The sequence below is a fragment of the Crassostrea angulata genome, chromosome 5, assembly GCF_025612915.1.
Source record: "Crassostrea angulata isolate pt1a10 chromosome 5, ASM2561291v2, whole genome shotgun sequence".
NCBI lineage: Eukaryota > Metazoa > Mollusca > Bivalvia > Ostreida > Ostreidae > Magallana > Magallana angulata.
Window position 1 is genome coordinate 22171945 of NC_069115.1, and position 22398 is coordinate 22194342.

Here is a 22398-nt window from a genome sequence, read left to right on the forward strand (position 1 = left end):
TTTTCCCAAAGTATAATTAATCTTTTATGCGTGTTAAGACATATTCATGGTAAATAATATTTTTTAAAGGCCATTACCTATGAACACTATTAACTTTAATTATGAATACTTGCATATAGCCTAATACATGTATATGTACAAACATGAACATGCATTTGTATTTAATTCATTTATGTATACATATAATAGGAAATACAGCTTTGATAACCCTAATATGCATTATCAATGAATGATTTTTCTGCAAATACTTTCAGCTTAACCTATTTTTTTTAACATGCGCCATCACATCAATGTCGACTTTTTGTAGTGTTAAATGTGTATTGTACATTATACTATTATAGCTTATAGGTTTAAATAACATGAACAAAAGTTGTTTTTTATTTTCAAAAAATATGCCTCTCTAGTAGAAAAAAGATTAACAGTTGCTGCTTTGAATTTTGCAAGAAGCGTTATATATACAATCCCCATTTCTTCAATGCACAGTAAAGTAGTTCTTGACAATTCATGCGCATTGTATGTGTCCAAAATGCATAGTCTTGTTTTTAAAACACGTTATTGATAACTAAAAAAGATAGACAATTCTCTTGAAAATAAAAAAAAATAAAACAAAATGCCAACTTTTTTGACAAAACTTGGCTCTCTGTGTAACTATTTAGTATAGCGGAAGCTTTTACTTTGACGCTGTTTGGTTTTTTGTTTACTTTGCTATTTATAGTAACATTGGCAATTTGCCTGCCTAGAGCCAGGACTCTGCTTTCAGCAGAGCCCGGCTAAAAATGATGACATGTAGCTTTAATTTAATTATTTGGCGCTGTTTCTTTTACACTGATGTGTGATAATAACAATAATAATACTTCTGCTTTTGCATATATTGTAATTGTATTTGTGCCACTAAAATATTTTATCCCTCAAAATATTCTGCTGCGGCAAGTGAGTCTCAAAGATAAATTAAAAACAACCCAAAGAAATCATATGCATTAAATAATAACAAGATTGAAACACATTACTTATTTATTTATGATAACAAATTATACAAATAAAATTAAATCATTATCTGTATTAATCGTTAACATGTACTGATTTAAAACTTAATTTCAAAAATGTTTTTGAAATTCAACAGTTTTTTTGAAAAAGTCATAATTTTTTTTAAACAAACTTAAAACAGATCAATTCGTAAAAACAACTCTTTTCGAAAAAAAAATTCTATTCACTATAAAAAAAATCCATCCCTACAAGTTTGGATAAGACTGTTGAATATATCTATAGACATTAGACACATCTCATCATCCGTGAAACAATATCCTCTCTTTCATTGTATTGGGGGAAGTCTGGACACAGCCTTTGCTGAATAACTCTTGTATGCATCTGAAATCAGATTAATTGAGGTTCATTTAGTAATTAAATAAATTTAAAAAAAAAAATTTAAAATGATTATCAAATTTGTCTCATTTTAATTAAGGTTCATTTTATTTAGTAATTTGAAAAATGTTTATAATGAGAAAGAACAAGAGAAGTAATTAGAGGAATGTAGCTGCAGGTCTGGTACTAAGCTATATGGGAAAATTCTCATTTACAATCTATTGAATCTACGGCATGTCAACTGAAATTTTTCTGTAGAGATACAGACCTGCAGATAGTAATCAGGATGATAACTATATGGTTTTTTTTTTTAACAAACCCCAGAATTCTCCATTGCTTTGCCAATGCTCAGAAATAAGAAATTACTGTATGATATTCTGTTTGCAGAATTTTTTTAAAAGTGAATTTGCATTTGAAATACTGACAGAGCCAAAAAAAATAAATACTCTAAAGATAGGTTTTGTCGATATCCTTTTAGTATAATCCATTAAAAGAGTCACATCAAACTCTGCTAGCGATAAATATTAACATGCCGCCATTTACTATATAATAACCAGTTTCCATCAAACTGACCTGCATCTGAAACACTGCTGGAAATTTCTGTCGTTTCATTTTCCATCCAATTTCCAGAGACATTGTTTTTCCCAACCATAGGTCTGGGAACATCCACTCCTAAATCACAATGCATTAAAAATATGTCAATAAAAATAAATGACAGAGTGAAATTTAATTTGGAAAAAAACACACAAAATGACAATTATCTAAAATTAAATCATAATGGAAACAAGAGGCCCTGTGGCCACATCGCTCACCTGAGCAATTATTGCCAACAAAAACTTCAGACCATCTTTCGAGTATCAAATACAAAATATCTACTAGACAACTAAGCAGAGTATATCTTAATTTCAAAAGATGTTTAAATTTTTTCCAACATATGATGCTTCCTACAAGTGACATCTTTTCTGGCCAAATTGTTTTTAAGAAGATTTTAAAAGATTTTTCTCTTCATATTCCTATGTAAAAATTCAACCTCCACCCTCTTGTGGCCCCATCCTACCCCTGAGGATCATGATTTGAACAACTTTTAAAATCTACTGGTACACTACCTGAGGATGCTTCCACACAAGTTTCAGCTTTTGAGGCGATATGGATTTTGAGAAGAATATTTTTAAATAATTTTCTCTATATATTCCTAACATTTGACACCCAGGGATCATGAGTTGAACACACTTGAATCTACACCACCTGAGGATGCTTCCACACAAGTTTCAGATTTTCTGGCCAAATGGTTTTTGAGGAGAAGATTTTTGAAAATACTAATAAATTTTTAATAATTCAAAATTACCTCCACTTTAACAAGGGCGCAGCCCTTTATTTAAGCAAACTTGAACCCCCTTTTGGGTCAAGTTTGGCTGAAAATGGCCCTGTGATTTTTGAGAAGAAGATAAAAATATGAAAAGTTTACAACAAGGACAACTACATACAACAGAAATTTTGATCAGGAAAGTTCACTTAAGCATTGGCTCAGGTAAGCTAAAATAAAAACCTTGCACATTAGGTCCATAAAGGTAGGGGTATCTAAAATCTAACACAGTTTATTGTGTTGCATTCTGGGACTGTTGGGTGACCTACAAACTAATACAGTGTGTTGCATTGCATGTTCAGTTGAGGAAGTGGGGGACCTACAAACCTGCACTGTGAGTTACTGTGGAATCATTAGAATTCATGGTGGCTCAATTTTCGTGGAATTCGTGGGTAGCCCTCGCCAACAAGTTTACATCCTTGACAAAAACTAATGATAATAGATTAAGTATTCATACTGAAACTAACGCATCCATGAAATTACATCGGATTCCTCACAAATAAGCAAAATACTGACAATCCACGAAAACTGGCCCCCCATGACATTAAATGATTCCACAATACTTTGCATATTGGGTCAAAGGGGGTGGGAGACCTACAAACCACTATACTATACAGGTGTTACCTTGATTGTTCAGTTTGAACAGGTGAGGGACCTACAAAGTTGCACACTCGGTGAGTTACCTTGCATTCTGGATTAAAGGTGATGGAGGACCTACAAATTCATACAGTTTATTACCTTGCATGCTGGGTCTATAAAGAGGACTGTGGTTTGTGATTACCTTGCATGTTGGGTCCATAAGGGGTGGGGGACTGAGTGACCTGCTGAGCCTTGTTGGCCTTGGTTTTGATCAGATAGATAAATATTCCTGTCATGATGATGATCAGGACGAAGGCACCTACCGCCCCCGACACAATGAACATGGTGTAGTTAGCTCCGTTGCCTAAAAAACATGTTGGAGAACAAACTTATTCAAACAGTCAAATATGTGGGAATTAATCAATCTGATTAAAATACACTGTCCGATGATAAACAAAAAGTAGTTTGTCCCATTGCCTACAATATGCAATGAAGAAACATTTACTTGATCTAACAGTCAGATCGATGTACTGTATACTGGGAAATATTTGCCCCTGTTTTATTTTTGCCCATTTCGCCCTTGTTGTCAGCGAGTGAATTTAAGACTCGGCAAATTCAAATGTCTCAAAATATCTTTCTTTAACATATATCTGTTTCTGGGCAAATCAATACAAGGCAAAACTGTTTGCGAGTATTGAAGGGTGAAAAGAAACACAGGGCAAAAATAACCCTGTATTCAGTATATGTATTTTTTTTTTTAATACCAGAAATCAACTTGGGGGGTACACTTGAGGTTGAGGTTACACTTGAGGTTTCTTTCTTTGAATATTTGTGCATTTTTAGCACTTCACTGCACCAATGAAATCGGTAGAGTTTGAATCGGCAGTTGTTCACATAATTTATCTAGTAATCAAACTTAATAACCACATTATCAGAATTAATTTCACATTAATAAAACAAACCAATTTCGGTTTGAAGTTCAGATGTTGACCATGCAAATGAGTTGGTATCAACAACCAATCGTTGTCCAGTGGTGGAGGTCACCACCAGTGACCCCGTGGTGATGGCTTCCCTCAGCTGGAAGATGATCTCTCCCATGGTGGGCTCCGAGTCCAGAGCTCTGGAGAACACCTCAAACTTGATGGTTATGCTTCCAGCTGAAACACAGAGGAAATTCCTATATATTGATTACAATAGAAACATTAGTCATTCTAGCAGAAAGAATGTAGCTATCGCTGATTTAATATACTGCAGTTCTCTCTGAAACTGTTGCAAGTACTTAAAACACAGTGATTGTTTACATTTAATTCTAGCATATCATTAGATGTAATTTTTGAGTTCTGATTAATGACTATAAGATTAAAATGATCTTGAGTTTTTGTGTTTTAGATGTTACATGTACCACAAAATTTAGCCATAATTAAAATCTAATTACCGGTATATTGTATCTCTATAGAGAGAATTAAATTACCAATGAAAACTTTCAAAAACATCTAAAACCGGGCAGGAATAAATGTGGTACAAACTAAAATTCTGAATGCTGTAAAACACTTTTCAGATTTGCATAAAAAGGATTCTGCCAACCAGCATTAGTTTTATTGTTTATTTAATTACCGTCGTCGTCATCGTTTTTCACTTCCTCCACGCGCAGGTTCGTTATTCTAGAGGCGGGGATTTTGAGGTAAGAGGTCAGGATCTGCATGATGTGTAGACGGAAACTGTTCTCCTGGCCGGCCACGATGCTGGCAAAGTTGTCGTGGAGAGCGAACAGAATGTACACCTTCCCGGCATAGGCCGGCACGTGAACTGAATTAATCGGTGTTGTGGTATCGTCAACTGTGCTCATGCCTGGAGAATTTAATAAAAAAAACGTCTATGATACCAATGATTAAAAATATCTTGGATTTCATCATCCTGTAAACTCTTCAATTTACATTTCCGATTACTATAGGTATCAAAAGAAGGTATTTTCATTTTAACCCTCAATTAACAAAAGTTGTGGTCTGGTGGAAGAAAACATGTATATAGCAAATTGGAATACTTATAATTAAAAATTCGTTATAAGGGTATAATGAATTACGTAAGTTAAGTAATTTATCCAATCCATTGGTCCCTAGGACTTCGCTGTAACCGAATTTAACTGTAACACTTTAACATGTACCACTGAATTTAGTGAACATAAAGATACAAAAAGATACATGTATTGTCAAAGTATCGTAAAGAGTTATTGTTCAAACACACAGACATGAATTCATTAACATGTTTTTTTAAACTCTGATGCCTTACTTGTTGTGGTAGACATTATGACAGCGTTCGATACTAATGCTGTCACTTCCTCATTTATTACTCTCGCTACCGTAAAGGTAGAGAAATCCCACGCATTGTTGTTGGTTGTTGCTGGCATTGTTGTCATTTCTGTTGTCACTGTTGTCTCTCCTCTTGTTGTTGTATCTGCCATTGCTGTTGTTGTTTCTATAGTTACAGGGCCTTCAAACACACTGGAAAAAAATTGATTCTCGTTCTCGTTAAAATTTTTCAATGACGAATAATTGATGATCAATTGATTGATTGACTGAGTGAGTGATCTACTGATAAAATAATATACAAAGTTTAATAAATTTGAGTGAGTGATCTACTAATAAAATAGTATCTAAAGTTTAAATTTTATGCAGTGATGTTTAATTTTCATAGAGACCAAACATGCCAAAAAAATTAGCATTCCCAAAATTTAAGGTAATCTTGTTTTATAATTACATTTTGATTTTAGTGCATTTAGAGACAAGCTAAAAAATTATGAGTAATGTGTAAGTGTGTATTTTAATGATCATGAATAAACAAAAGGTTAATGTACATCTCAAAAGGTGCTAATTAAACATGCTTCCAGCTTAATGAATCATACTAGCATTTAGAAAATTTCCAAAGCTATGCAGTTGCAAAAGTGTAATAATTAACTTTCACTAAAAAAAACAATACACAAGTGTTAATCTCATTCAGTAATACCAGTAAGTTACATATATGTTACCAGTAAGTTACATATATGTTACCAGTATGTTACATATATGTTACCAGAATGTCTTTTTCACTCTATCAAAAAAAATTTAAGTTACAAGATTCAATTTTTGATTACAAAACTTTAAAACTATTACCAACCCAAAAATTCCCAACTTATTACAGGAACAGTTCATATGAAGTCCACCGGGGAGGAATTCTGGGATGGAACTCGCACATCCATCAATGGTCCAGTTTGTCCCTGTCCAAATGTTGCACTGTAAGCAAAAAATATACCACTAATAAGAAAGACTCAATACTATAGATAGGAAATAATGCATACAGAGGTTTTTTTCTCCCCATTTTAATTTGTTCAAATCATGTTTGTGAAAAACAAATTCCCATGGAATCAAGTTGTTGTGTCAAGAGATATGGCTTATATTAACATTCTGATTAAATAGACAGGGATATGATTGGCAGAGGAAGAAAAAAGGTGGAAATCAAAGCAGTTTCGGGTCTGCATTGATCTCAAGAATGACCAGTTTGACTTTCATATCTGTTAAAAATCTACATTTCCTCAGGAAAAAAATCACATCCCTTGAAGAGCCAGTAGAGTCATTAATTTTGGGGGGGGGGGGGGGAATAATGACATGGTGGTTTGGTGACACCCCCAAAAAAGGGTTGAAAGAATGGGCTGGTGAAACATGTTTTTTTACCCAGTACTTACCTGTAGACTGTGAGCACTGTCATTGTATTCCCCCCTGATGGGCACCTGTATGGTTACAGGTGTTGTGAGTGTGTCGGGTGTCATCAGGTCGTACGTCGACGGGTTGACCAGCTGCAAGGCGATCAGGTCACTCCTCCTGACCATGTCGAAGGAGAATCGGTGTGGCGACGTGGCCGTCACCATGTCGACAGACATCTGCGACGAAGTGAAACATGCTCCGTAACACTGTAGTTCCGTGGAACAGTTCCAGTGGTGATACCTGTCGGCGACTTCTTCTCCGTACAGAACCTGTGTGAATGTACATTGACATTATTGTAAAGTCACTTATTATTATGCATGTACTAGCTGGCCTAAGACTAATTCTCGCCAAGTAACATTTCTCGCTAGTGTACTATCAACACATAACATTCTATATGATAAATTGACATAATGCATTGGTGAGAAATGGTTCTCATTTAATATTATTAAGAAATGCATCAACCATAAAACGCGTAACCCAGATAGCATGACTACGTTGGGCCAACGTTGGCCCTTAGTTGTTCATTACGTTGTACCAACGTTGGCAGACTACGTTGGGCCAACGTAATTTTGCTCATCGGCCCTATGTTCGACCAACATGTTGGGCCTACGTTGGTCCAACATGTTGGACCAACGTAGGGCCGATGAGCAAAATTACATTGGCCCAACGTAGCCTGCCAACATTGGTCCAACTTAATGAACAACTGAGGGTCAACGTTGGCCCAACGTAAAGATTACGAGGAAAATAACATTGGCCCAACGTCCTCTGTCAACGTTGGTCCATCCTAGTAAACAGGTGAGGGCTAACGTAGTGACAACGATCAAACTTTCAATGGCTAAACGTAGCATGTCGGCACTTATTCAATGTAATCCCAATTTAAATTCAACACTCTTGTTCAATTAATTCCTGTTTGCTGTTTGGCTATTAAGACGCAGGAGTTCAAATATTCTATGCAACGAAAACATAGTATACAGATTTTATTTTTTCTTAGTAAAAATTTACAATACATTTAAACACTTTTTAGAATTAAAAAGAATCGCTAGCATATTTCTTTGTCTATGTAAATTCCTTAGTAACAATCGAACTGTAGGGTCTGATCACTGTCCGGGTCACTGGCTTCAGCATGTTCAGTGGCTTGGGTTACCTCCTTGCTTTTTTTTCTTTCTTCCCTTTTTTCCCTTCACCTTCACGGTCTTTGAAAAACGGAACCCGTCCTTCCCTATCTCTACATCTGTTGCAGAGGCACACAGTCTGGTTTTTTTCTTACTGCGGCTGAAAATGTAAATTTTAGTTGTTATTTTTATTGTGCAATATGAATTAACGTTATCTGTTATACTGTAAAGGAATGTATAATATGATTATGAATGCTTCTATATTTTTTTAATTTAACTCATTGACAATTCAAACATTATATAATATAAAGAAACATTGCACAAGCATTCGATTTCTTGAAAGAAAACTATTACTTGCATAAGTTAATATAATAAATTATCATGTACTTACTTTTTGTAGCATATATATCCCCAATCTTCTTATGTATAATTCATAGAGTAGAAAAAACACTATTTACTATAGGTGTACACGCACAACGGTTGCAATATATTCAAAATAAAACGTGGCAGTTTTGACCATCCTGGTTATATCAGATGACCGATCTCCAAGGAAACTGGCCAGTCCCATGCTGTGAGTAGCACTGACCTAGATACTTGGGCAGTAAAGGAGCTCCGTCTGCCTCTTAATTTCGACACTTTAAGATTCGTTATGCAATAGGCGCTCCAGCTACACGTGTACATACAGCTCATCAGATTTATATAAACAATAAACATCCCTCAACAGAGCAACAATGGCCAACATCTATGACTCAACAGTTTTAAATAATTAAGCCCAATACAATTTACAATGCTCCACTAAATTTCTCAAAAAATAAAAAATTCATTGTCGGGTTTAAAATCTAACAACGAACCAACGTTGGGCCAACGTTTGACAGTTTAAAACTTTTTATATTAATAACATATATTAACTATTTTTCAACCCAAATTACTGAGATCGATATGCATACAATTTATCATGATGATGTTATGTATTCCAAAGTAAGAAAAATAGATTAAACTCAACTAGTTATACATACAAACTTTTTAATTAACATGTTCATGTGTTAAAACATAATTAAGACACTATAAATTCCTTATAATTGCAATCAAAATTAACAGAGCAAATCACATTATTTACTCACCTATACCTTAAATTTTTGTGGTTGTATTTATGTTATCTGTTTGTTTCTTTTAACTCTGTCATAATTCGTAGCATGTAAAAATAATGACCCAAAGTTGGCCCAACTGCCCATTTCCAACAATTAAATGAGATTACATGTTTTACCTACGTTGGCCCACCCATGGCCCAACAATGTTACGCCAACAAACACTTAGTTAGAATTCATGGCATGTTAAGATGTTGGCCCAACGTTCGGCCAACTGCGCATCACCAACAAATATAGATCATATGTTTTACTTTTGTTGGCCCAACGTTGGTTCAACATTGTTACACCAACAAACACTAAGTCGAAATTCATGGCATGTTATTATGTTGGCCCAACGTTGGGCCAACTGCGCATTACCAACAAATATAGATCATATGTTTTATTTATGTTGGCCCAACGTTGGCTCAACATTGTTACACCAACAAACACTTAGTCGAAATTCATGGCATTGTAAGATGTTGGCCCAACGTTGGGCCAACTGTGCATTACCAACAAATAGAGATCACATGTTTTACTTATGTTGGCCCAACGTTGGCCCGACGTTGTCATGCCAACAAAGCAATCAATGTGCTATGAAAGATGTGTAATAATGTTGGCCCAACGTTGGGCCAACAATGTGTGCCCAACGCCAACCATCGACCAACGGTACAACCAATTACCAACGTTGGCCCAACGTAGTCATGCTATCTGGGAATGGAGCACTTAGTCGTAAGTGTGGGTTTGATACTGAAAGCTGGTTGCTTCAGGAGGACCAGCGCTTCAAGGTCTATTATAAAATGGTTACTGTTTTGTGGGCAAATTACTTCATTCAGTTAAAAAAGTAGCTTTTAATAATTTGATATGCATAGTGATGCTTATGCAGAGTTCTGAAAGATATAAGTAAAATGTAAATTTGTTGGCAAGTGCTACATTTCATAAAACCAACAAATATTGATGAAACCACATTGAACCCTGATGAATCCGCAGTATGGAAAACTTTAGAAAGGGGAAAACCGTTAGCTATGCAATCATTCAATTGCATGGTCTCCTTATCATAACAAAATGCACACATGTCTAGGCCTTAACAATGCAAAGACCAATTAACAATGCAATCATTCAATTGAATGGTCTCCTTATCATATTAAAATGCACACATGTCTAGGCCTTAACAATGCAAAGACCAATTAACAATGCAATCATTCAATTGCATGGTCTCCTTATCATATCAAAATGCACACATGGCTAGGCCTTAACAATGCAAAGACCAACTCCTTTCCCCATCCTTTCTTGTTATCCATGAAAGTACATCACTTACAAGAGCAGTCTGGTTGGCGGTACAGTTGAGGCATGTGACCGGTACTAACTCCCCTGCCAAGTCATCCGTCCTCTTCTTTTGAATTCTCAGTGTGGTCATAGCACTGTCGACTACCATTGCATCCTCTGCATAAGTTATGCCAGCACAGAGTCCTATATAAACAAAAGATTGAAATCATCTGATTTAGTTGACATTGCCAAGTTTCAACAATTTTGAACAGCTTCTGAAGCCTTTAAAGTTTGGTGGTATTGATTAAAATTCTCCCTTTCCACACCAAAAGAATCAAACGATGTGGAGTTTCCCACCCACAAATCTAATGTGCTCTTCTAAAAAAAATTGTTTGCAGTTCAATGATAATGTATGCATTGACAAGAGGGTCTTATTTCCATTTTCAATTGGAAACCTGATGAAAAGAAGTTTTCCACAACATAATAGAACATCTTTAGTTTCTAAGCCTTAGACTAAGGCATAAAATCTCAAAATCTTGTATTGCAGGTGGATATTTGTTTTAATTTACGATTTCCTCCTTTTACTTTAGATTGAAAAATTTAGCTATTCCCTTTTTCAATAAAACTATATATGGCTGCAACTTTTGACCTACCAACATTGCCTTGAAAACAAATGGGTTTTTATCCGAAATGGGTGTATGTTTTTCACCTTTGCAGAAGTAACTTACATAAGAAATGTGATCTAAAAACTAATTTTACTGTAAAATATGGAGAGAGAGAGAGAGAGCAGGAGGGAGAAGAGAGAGCAGTACCTACCAATCTTGATACTGTCCAGTGCGGTCAGGAAGTCTGTAGCCTGGGTGGTGGTAATCTGGTCCTCTGTCTTACCCATGTGTAACAATGAGTAACTAGTTAAGATGGTCTCTGCCTGAAAGACCAAGTTAAAATTCAACCAAGAGGTGAAAAAGTGTTGAACAGATTATTATTGGCAAAAAAATATGACTAAATTTCGGCTGAACATGTGCAACCATCTGGAAAATATTAATTCCTGACAAGTCTGATATCATATTAAAAAGATGTATCTGGGGTTTTTTGCATCTCACAAACTGTGTGAAAATGGAGAAACCATTTTTAAATTAGTTTTATTTTTCATGGATGTATTTTTCATGATTGAAAAGTTTATCATGATAGCTAGCATTCAATAGAAGACATAAATTCTGTGCATTGTATTTTTAAGGTGTGTCATCACAAAAATAACTCTAAGTATGGTATTTGCCAGTGAAAAAAATAATTTGTACTTCAAAAAGATACACTAGCTAAAACTTAATTTTATATAATTAACAAATAAATTTTCACTGCTACAAGATATCTGTTGTAATGCTTTATATGATTTTAAAAGAAGGATATAAAATCTTGATTGCATACAAAATTGTTGGCCAATGCAAGTAAATTGGCCTTTTCATATGCTCATAAGTTCTCCCTAAGCCAAATCTCACCAATAGATTATGATGAAAGAAACTAAAAGCTATAATTCAGCCAATAACTTCGAATTCTAAAGTTAAGAGCAGGCCAAGAAAAGCTAAGACATTTCAGGCCATTGAGAGTCAAATTACCGTAGATTTGGACATTGGCTGTACAACTGTCACAGTGGTCAGTGTATTGGGATCAACTGCTCTTCTCTTTCTTTGTCCACCTGATCAAATTAAAAAACAAAAGCTAAGTAAAGACCTTGATATACGGGTATTTCTCATCACAAACCAGTCTTGCTATGTCTCTTGTATTTGTTTAAGACTACGTACATATAGATACAATAGGCTGGGTCAGGAAAAAAGTTGCTGAAACCAGCTTACTAATGGTCAGTAAAGAAAAAGTCAGCAAAAATAATAGTTTCAGTACCCTGCTCTTGCTTATAAGGTTATAAATTTTACTCCACAAAGGCAAACTTCTTTAAACCAACTTTTTTTAATTGCATCTTAATAAATTCCAGAAAGTTCATTAGAACCCTGAGGTTGCAAATATATTTTGCTGCAAACCAGTCTTTTACTGTCTCTTGTTATATCCTTTTAGTAAATGAAAGTAAAAAGATCTAGGTCACGAAAATAAGTTTCTGCAAACTATTTGATCACTGATAAATTAGCAAAATCATATCATCGCAAAAAACTTAAGATAGTTATATAACAGTAATCCAAACCATGCATGCCCTGAGACACTTTAACGTTACCTTGCTGGGACTGAGGCCGGGTGGTAGCTGCCAGCTGATTGGCCTTGGTGAGACCTTCCTCTCTGACCCTCGGGGTCAGCATGCCTCCCTCAGCCATGGGTCGCAGTATAGTGTTAGCAGTGTCTATCACAGTCACTGCCTCCTCTGGGGCAAATCTGGAAAAAAGTGCGTATTATATTCACCGGATAACGGTACCAATGTTTGACCCTAGAAAACGTGTGCTTTACCAGCAGCGTAAATAACCACTTTCTCAGTACCGAGTGGAGGCAAAGACAGAATGCTGTAGGTAACTTACTGAGCAGAGGATGAAGACAAAAGGCTGTAGGCGACATCATTCATCACTCCTCCCAACGCCTGGGAACTATTGCCTGGCTCCTCCATTAATGAGGTCAAGGACATTGCCATTCCTACCGCTTGATCCATATCTACAAATTCAGTCATGAGAAGCTATCATTAAGAAACAAAATAGAGTTTTGAATTATAAATTCTTTATTCAGTAACTGCTAGCAAGTACATGACTATTTCATGGCTGAATGAAATAGCGATTCATTGATAAAATATGAGCTTGGAAATATTGCCTGTACATTTTGAGGAAATATTAAAGTAACAGGTGATTGACAATTGGTATTGAATAAATCATTCAGTCTTTGTACCTTTTCTATCTAAATAATAGCTAGAGTAATATTACATTTCTAAAAATTCATGTAATATTATTGGCACAACATTTTTCTGAATTTTTGACTCAGAGCCAGCTACATTGTACAATAAAATCCCAGACGAGACATAAAATAATGGTTCTTTGAAGTTTACCCGTTTTGAGTAGCATCGCGACATCACTGACAGCTGTATTAAGCTCCGCCTCTGTCATCTGTTTCTCACTGACAAGAATTATGTCGGGAGCAGTGTGAACTACACAGGCCTGCTGCAAGTCACAGGCCTCGATGTGGACCTTAAACTCTCCTGAAAAAAAAGGATTTGATTTCTTAGAATAACTAAGAAAGGTTATTTGCAAAATAACTACAGGCATATATTAAGTACAGTGCCAGTAAAACGAATATCATAAGCGCACTATATAAAATTAATGCTGTAATTCATTGGGAGGGTAACAGTTAAAATTGACACCTTAAGAAAACCATTGCCAACCGATGCAAAGCAGAGTTGGACAAGGTATTAGAGAAAAGTTTACTGCTTTTATAGAAATAATGTATATTCTACGGCAAACCGTACGCACATAATTTACATGCATGTAACACTTCGTTGTGTTACCCGTTGCCAAGAGAGTGCTAACGCTGAGGGTTATAGAACAGATTATTAACTGTGTTTAAACCAATCAGATTTCAGTTTTTAACATAAAAGTATAATAATATATTTTGTATCATAACCTCACCTGTTTCCAGCATCATGTCGTAGGAGACAATGTCAGTCAGGGGCCGCGGACTCATTCTGCGGACTTTTCCCTCATCCACTTTTTCTGTGTGGACGTAAAACACCACCCTGTCCCCCTCAGGGTCTATCCACCCCTCCCCCATCTGGACAGTAAACTTGGTTGTCAGAGCTGACCCATTCAGTGGGGTTATCTACAATAAAATGAAACAGTACATGTACCCTGCCAAACATGCTTAAAATCTATTTACTATAGTATAATGTTCACTATTTTACATAAAAGCTTACAGCTTATCAGCTTTAAGTTCATTTCTCTGTTCACATTCCGATATCAGTTCTGATTTTGCAATAAATGAATTTGGTTGCAACACATTATGAATGCATTTTTTTTATATTAAATTATTTTTAATGAATATATCTCTTTACATATTATTCATAGAATCTATTACTTAAAAATTAAAACAACAATTCTATTTACCGGTAGATTTGTTAATCAAATTTGAACGTTACATGCTGAATTATGGACAGGCATTATTTCATAAACAAAAAAACAACATCTCTTTTGACAAACTGTGATATCCCTGACAACTGACCTTGACCTCTCCTATCATTGGAGGAGAGTTCACAGTGACCGTGACCTGCTCTGTTCTACTGAGCATGCTCTCTCCAGCAATGGCAGTGACCTGTAGAAGAAACCTTCCCCCAGCAGGCAGTCCCTGGTCGAGATACAGGGAGAAGACATAGTTACTGAGGGGCTCATCACTCTCCTCTACCAATCGCTGAGGGAGGGAGGTGAAGTTGTCTAATGGCACATAGTCATATCCTGTAAAATATCAACACACGATGTAAATCTATGACTGTAAATAGGTATATATTTGTACATGTATCATGTTAAACATAATTTATTCACATCCTATTTAATTACAATCTGTAAAATAATGGTTGTATCCTGTAAAACATATTAAATACATCCCGTAAAACAGTCTGTAAGTAGTTGTATCATGTATAAGTGTCAGTAAAATGCCATGTACCGGGGTATTATTGACATCATATCAACAAATAAATTTACTGCCTGTATATGGTTGTAACCTGTAAAACATCATCTATATGTATGATAACAGTCAGTAAATAGTTGCATCATGTATTAGTGTCAGTAAAATGCCATGTTTTATTAACATCATATCAACCAATGAATTTCTCCCTGTAAATGGTTGTAACCTGTAAAACATCATTTATATTAAACATCCTGTAAATTTACTGTCTATAAATGGTTATATCTTGTAAAACATCATAACTTCCAATCCTGTAAAATATGCTGCCTGTCAAAAAGTCGTCTGTAGTAAAATCTCTTTTTGTAAAAGCATCATTTTGAATATTCTGCTAAATTCATCACCATCATATAATTATGATATAACCTTCATTTATAGAATTACTTGTACCTTCTACTTGAGCACAATCCCAGAAGACTTTGACCGGCTTTTTGTTGTAGGTAGAAATGATACTACTGAGTCTGAGTGGCTCCCCTGAGTTTATGGTGAGGTCTGTTGTTTCCATGACGACCAATGGTGCTCGATTGTCCACGATCTCCATGACGACAGAGGACGAACTCGATCTCTTTCCTTTCATCATTGTCACATTCCAGACAAATCTTTTAAGAAACAAATACATGTATCATTGAGATTGTCTGCATTTTCTTCCAACATCAATTGATGAAAACAAATTGGAAAAATTACTTATTATTTTATACACTAGAATTGTGTACCTTTCTGTCTATGCAATTCATAAAACAATTACAGTTAGATTGGCATGTACCTACAGGACTCAATATGTACCTTTTCATAATAAAAAGACTGATATAAGTTATTGGCATTTTCCCAATGAAAGTGATCTCTATCTTTAGATGAGCAATGTACCATTTTTTTAATTTAAGAATGATCTTTCATTGTGAAGGAAAGCATTTACCTGCCAACTGAGAGCATGTCTGGAGGAATGGTCAGGATAGGGGTCACCAGGTCACTGGGTCGTACCAGGGCCTCCAACATGACCTCTGACCCGTCTTTCTTTATGTAGTAGGGCACACCTGGTACTGACTCCTACAATGAAGCAGAGGTACATCTTTAGTAGGAAAGGAGGAATGGGCATATAAATACAATTAAAACATAAGGTAGGATTGGGAATCGAACCCAAGACACCTGCAACTCTAGTCAGGAGCTCTTCCACTAAGCTACCCAGGCTGATATCCACAGTCCACATAGCCTGAATTAATTAATACACATGTAAATCATAGCATTACATAATGTTGGAGAGAATCAAAGTACTAAAATTGCTGAAAGCCAATGCTTTGGAAACAGGTTTGATCAATAACCCTTTGATTTAATCTTTGCCCTTGAAAACCATCTGCTGACAAAGTGGCAGTATCCTTTTTGATTTCATTTACCTTAGCACAAGCCCAGAAGAACTTGGGGTTTTCAGGAGAATTGTCAGGGTCTGAAGATCTGGAGGCATCAAGAATCACTGTCGCGGTGGGGAGGGACTGGATGTATTTGGGGACCTTGACCTCCAAAGGCTGACTCAGAGTAGTGAAGGTCATGGACACTTCATCTGACACCGACTCGTCATTCAGCTTGAACACTGATACAAATAGTAAAAGACACATCAAGTAAGTGCAATTAATTAAGATAAAATAATAACTAATTTCTTTACTATGGTGAAACTTATTTTGTACCTTTATTCTGCGCTTCCTATATGTATGTTTGAATTTTAATTCTATGAAGGAAATTTCAACTTTTTAAAACTTCAGAAATGATGTCTTGTTTTCAATTTGTTTTTCTCCTGCATCTAGTTTGAACAAAAGTCTCATAAACATCGATTTCTCACCTGTGACAGTAATTGTATAAGTAGAACCTCCCCTTAGGGAGCCCCGCCTAATGACAGCGAATGGAAGCTCCATCACCGAGGATATCACTACATCAGCACTGCTACTGGTCCACTTGTACAGGAAACTTGTCTGTCAGAAAAAAGGGAGGTGTTATTGTCTGTCAGAAAAAAGGGAGGTGTTATTGTTTGTGATATCACTACAAAAATTTGTCAGTCAGAAAAAATGAAAGCGCTATTATTTTTGATATCACTACAAAATTTGTCTTTAAGAAAAAAAGTGGAGGTGTTATTGGTTGTGATATCACTACATGTATATAAAAACGTGTCTGTCAGAGAATAGGGAGGTGTTATTGGTTTGATAACACATCAGCTTGTCTGTCAGGATAAAGGGATTTTGTGATATCATCACATGAGCTTGCTGAAGAAAAAAGAAAGTTATTTATATGATATTTAGGATGAATTTAAACATCTGCATACAGTTTAAGTGTTAGGACAGATCAAAATACCATTCACCAAAACATCAGAATGACAAACCATGATGTTTGAAATGTTTGAATTACTGTAAACGTATTATATTTGGCTTGTACGATATTTGGTGGAAATTAGTTTTTGAACAAGTTGGCATAGAGTTGAATTAGCGTATTCCTGAATGTGACTATTCTCATACATATATTTATGGCATTTAGCGATGTACTTAATTTAGCGGAAGCCGCATTCCGCCAAAAGCGCTAAATAGAATACACAGCCAAATGTAATACGTTTACAGTACAATGTACTATGTATCTCCTGCATGTCAATATGTACGATATTTGGTGGAAATTAGTTTTTGAACAAGTTGGCGTAGAGTTGAATTAGCGCATTCCTGAACATGACTATTCTTATACATATATGTATGGCATTTAGCGATGTACTTGATTTAGCGGAAGCCGCATTCCGCTAAAAGCGCTAAATAGAATACACAGCCAAATGTAATATGTTTACAGTACTATATACCTCCTGCATGTCAATTCCACTACAAGCTGATGGTGTTATCACGGCAACCATTTTCAGCGGTCTCTGGGGATCAGGGTGTTTCCTTGACATCAGCTTTAACTGCACACTGATTGGTTTGAGATCATGTGACCTGGTCACATGAGTATTTACGGATGTAGAAGATAGGTCCATCATATTTGTAATCATGGTTGTGAATATGTATGTTGATCCTGGTACAATCTGTCAAACAGTACATATAGATACTATATAGATATAGATTGGAGCATGCCGCAATAATTGCAGTTAAACAGGTATATTTACATTCTACTGTGTTTTTCCATTAAATTCTGTGATCTTCAAATGCCTCTAAATGCAACAAGTAGTCAAAGGTCAAATTGACGAGTTTTATTATGACGTCACAAACGTTGAACGCTGTAAACTGCAACGTCACAAGCGAAAATCAAAGTTCACGCCTGTGGCTGTTACTGTGGCTCTTCCATTAATATTAACTTACCCTTAGGATAAGATAGGAATTTTAAGGTATGAATCACATTTGCAGACAAGGCAAGAAGTTAAAAAATGTAAATATAAGCATTAAATCATGATTTTTTGAAGTACACACTCTCATAACTGCAGCGGTGTGTGCAAACAAATTTTCATAACGCGCTAACGAGCGTTACTCAATTTGTATGCACACACCGCTGCAGTTATGAGAGTGTATACATGTACTTCAAAATATGATGATTCAATGCTATATTAAACAATATTTGAGGTCACAAACTGCCTTAAATAATCCATAGTTAAAATACAACAGTGAATTTGGCCCAGAAACTCAATAGTAGAGATGGTCGGTTAAGAATTGTTCTGGGTTAATTAATTTCTGTGGGCAAGAATTTGTCAAAATTCATCAAATTTATTTTATAGATTACAGAAAAGAACATATTGAACACATTGGAGTAGGTTGATCTTGTGGATTTTTATTGTGCACATTTATTACATTGGTTGAATTTTACAGCAATACATATGTAATTACATTTTGTCAAATGGATTCTTGTTCTGAATGTTCAGTGGAAAAACCTGTCAACAAATACTGTAAATTCCTAATTAAAAGCTAGGTCTAATTAATATATGCTAGAAATCTCGTGATTTTAAAATATTGCTTTTATTTTTTAAACACATGTTAACTGTTTGGAATTACAATTAAAATTCAGGGTTCGCAATTTCATATTCTTGCGATCTGATGCAAAACCTTTGAATCGTGAAATTAGGTACTTGCTTAAAATAAGGAATGTACAGTATACACATGAGACCTTGGTAAAATCATATATATTTCTGTATCCTTTTTCTCTAGTACCTGATCCTATGCTACACAAACTTTTAATTTTTGTTCCTTTAATATGCTTACTTCTGATCCCGGTCCACCAATCTTCCACTGTGAGGTCGGTAGGTCATCCAGCCTAGTCTGTATACTCGCCACATCTGATAAAATGGATGCAGAGGGGGAGCCTGGAATGTACATGCAACAGATCATCAGCTTCAAAATTATCGATTAACGTTAATTCACCAACTTTCATTAGTGCAAGAATATTCTGCAAGGCTCAGAAGAGCCGTCTGTTGTCTTTGCAAATATTTCTTGCTGAAAATCAGCTCTTAGGTGTCTTGATTTAAGATTATCTACAGGCTTGGCCGTGAAAATAAATTTCCGCAAACCTATAATATACATTTCACTGCAGCTGGAAAATTTGCGAAATAAAAGTTGTCGAAAATAAAAGTTCAGTTTATGGTATCAGGTTAAAAAATTACAGGGGCCATCAATCAATATTTGCTTACTATGGTTTGATGCTACAGTCCAATTAAACACTATATCCACACATCCCAGGCTGCCTGACTTCCTGAGATAGAGGTCAAAGGGGTCACAGCTGCCAATCATCCCTCCTCCCACTAGCTCTACACTGATCTGCATCTGCAACACATTGATAAAATTGAAGGTCATAAAATTGTAAACGCACTAAATGACTGCTTTCCTCATCTATATTTCAGTAACTACAGTAACTGAAGAATCATAGTTAAACACTTAGTTTAGAAATTATTATCAGCAGAAAATCAAAGCACATCTCACAGAGTTTAAAATCTCCCTTTTATAATACAACAGAATGACGTGAACTAGTATATGAAACTGATCAAAATCTCCCATTACATGGGATTTTACATTCTCGCAATTTGTTGCAAAAAAGCAAGAATTGTTGACTAATATATGAAACTGATCAAAATCCCTCATTGCATGGGATTTTATATTCTCACGTACAATTTGATGCAAAAAAGCAAGAATCGTAAAATTAAGTACTCATGCATACTGGAGTAAAGTAGGAATATACAGTATTTAAAAAGTTTCAGACAACTTGAGGCATTTTCCAGTGTTGATGAGGTCCATTTATTTCCATGTCATATATAGCTTTTTTCTTCAAGTTGTTGTTTGGTGAAATGCTTTCGTTTCAGTGTACATGTAAGGCATATTCATTATGCAAGGCACTTTCAATTTGATTCAAATTAATTCACCTTTACGAAAACCCTTTTGGTTTCGATACAAGACATTTATGATATTTTTATAAATTATTTATGATACAGTAAAACTTGTTTAGTACGAACATGGATAAAGCAAAATCTCGGATATAGCGAGATATAGATGAGTCCACGGTAAAATTCTCAACAAATCTTTGCAAAATTTTACGGTTTTAACGAATTCGGATATATCAAATTTATGGATATAGCGAACTGATTTTGAGTCCCACAGAGGTGAATAATGATGAAATTTAACACTTTTATAACGAAGTTCTTCACAGTCTTAAAAGTTTGCTCTACCATTTAACATAATAGTTTGAATGAATTTATTTTCACATAAATTCTTCAATTTACAATACAAGTATTAAAGGTATCAAAAGAATGCATTTTCATTCTAAGCCTCAATAAGCAAAAATCATAGTCTGGTGAAAGAAAGCATGTTTATAGTGAATTTGCCATAGTTATTACTACAAATTCGTTATACGGATATAAGAAATTACGGATATAACGAAGTAAATCCATTGGTCCCTAGGACTTTGCTATCACCGTTTTACTGTATTATTCTATATTGAAACATTCAGCACCTTTTATTTCATTGAAGAGCATGTTTGAACTATGTACAGTACGTGTACAATATTCTTATACAAATATCTCACAGCAATTTGTACAAGTATCATATAATAACACTGTTGGAAACCCACTTCCAGTCTTTCAAACAAATATTGATGATGATCATGAGCAAAATTTGTTGAAGTTTTCTTGTTTTTATGAATAATTTATGCCCTATTCTGATTGGTTTCTTTACACTTTTGTGAAGGAAATCTAATCAATGGAATGCATCAATGCATATATACATGTACACATCTAAAAGTAACCACTTTTTTTTAATAACATCTAAAACTTGTTCATTTTCATATCTCCAAAAACTAAAGAAACTTGCTTCCTAAATCATTATGGTGGATTTAGAATTATAATGAATATTCATAAAAACAAGAAAACTTCATTGAGTTGGTCCACGGTCAGAAAGCACATGTGAGATGACTGGCCTCGATTGGTTTCTGTTGATGCATTAAAAAACTGAACTTTATTTATTTTACAATGATTGATAAACAAGTTCTAATACTTGTATTTATATCTCTCGTGGGCACGGATGTTAGCGCAAGGGGGTCATTGATGTGAGATGAAGCCGGAGTACCTGGAGAAAACCCTCATGTCCAAGCAAGTGACAATTGATGCACTAACTAATACTTCTGAGTTTCCAAAATTCCATCTGTACCTTATCTCTAGGACTTGACACCACAACACTTCCAGATGCAAATGATGGCTCCCTTTCTTCAGAGAACAACTTATGGATGCTTGTGTTAGAGATAGTGACTTGTTCGCCCGGCCTCAGAGAAAACTCGCCCTTCTTCAGAAAAACCATCAGTCTGTTTCCCATGAAGTGACATTCAGCATCTGAAAACACAACATTATTATAATTTACATATATATATAATATACTGTAGACCAACTTTTATTCGCGAGCAAGAAAATTAAGCGAAATTCACGAGAGCCTCGTCATCATGAATATTTCTCGCTGTGAACCAGCCCTTGTCGTGTGTTTGTAATAACAACACAGGTCTGTATAAAGCTTACTCACGAAAATTAGTCGTCACGAGCCAGTTTGTATCCATTAAATTGCGAAATAATGTCGCCGCGAATAAAAGTTTGTTTACAGTATATTAATGGAGCTAGATAAATTTGGCCGTTTTTAGACTATTTATACCTTTTAAAATTAAAAACCTCTGAATAAATATGTAATGGAAACATTTGAATACTGTATAAAGGGTTATTTTCGACCAATGTTAATTTT

General features: G+C 35.2%; 1 protein-coding gene and 1 long non-coding RNA gene across 2 annotated transcripts in view; both read right to left on the bottom strand.

Moving 5' to 3' along the window:
- Positions 1-1000: 1000 nt before the first annotated feature.
- LOC128184908 (uncharacterized) overlaps positions 1001-22398 on the bottom strand; it is a 37865-nt gene continuing 16467 nt past the window's right edge. Inside the window, exons 22-45 of the mRNA XM_052854548.1 lie at positions 21823-22001; positions 19818-19950; positions 19393-19493; positions 18009-18227; positions 17016-17145; positions 16576-16769; positions 16101-16231; positions 15578-15786; positions 14732-14961; positions 14143-14332; positions 13566-13715; positions 13051-13180; positions 12756-12910; positions 12148-12227; positions 11351-11462; positions 10587-10738; positions 7017-7304; positions 6452-6567; positions 5588-5799; positions 4916-5149; positions 4264-4458; positions 3504-3665; positions 1933-2031; positions 1001-1365 (exon numbers count right to left, since the gene is read on the bottom strand). Coding sequence (XP_052710508.1) covers positions 1310-1365; positions 1933-2031; positions 3504-3665; positions 4264-4458; positions 4916-5149; positions 5588-5799; positions 6452-6567; positions 7017-7304; positions 10587-10738; positions 11351-11462; positions 12148-12227; positions 12756-12910; positions 13051-13180; positions 13566-13715; positions 14143-14332; positions 14732-14961; positions 15578-15786; positions 16101-16231; positions 16576-16769; positions 17016-17145; positions 18009-18227; positions 19393-19493; positions 19818-19950; positions 21823-22001 — 3857 coding nt within the window. The 3' untranslated portion in view covers positions 1001-1309. The remainder of the gene's footprint in view (positions 1366-1932; positions 2032-3503; positions 3666-4263; positions 4459-4915; positions 5150-5587; positions 5800-6451; positions 6568-7016; positions 7305-10586; positions 10739-11350; positions 11463-12147; positions 12228-12755; positions 12911-13050; positions 13181-13565; positions 13716-14142; positions 14333-14731; positions 14962-15577; positions 15787-16100; positions 16232-16575; positions 16770-17015; positions 17146-18008; positions 18228-19392; positions 19494-19817; positions 19951-21822; positions 22002-22398) is intronic.
- LOC128184910 (uncharacterized) lies at positions 7998-9971 on the bottom strand. The gene is made up of 2 exons (XR_008243788.1): positions 8539-9971; positions 7998-8307 (listed from the first exon to the last, which is right to left on the bottom strand). It is a non-coding gene; the product is annotated as an uncharacterized LOC128184910 (long non-coding RNA).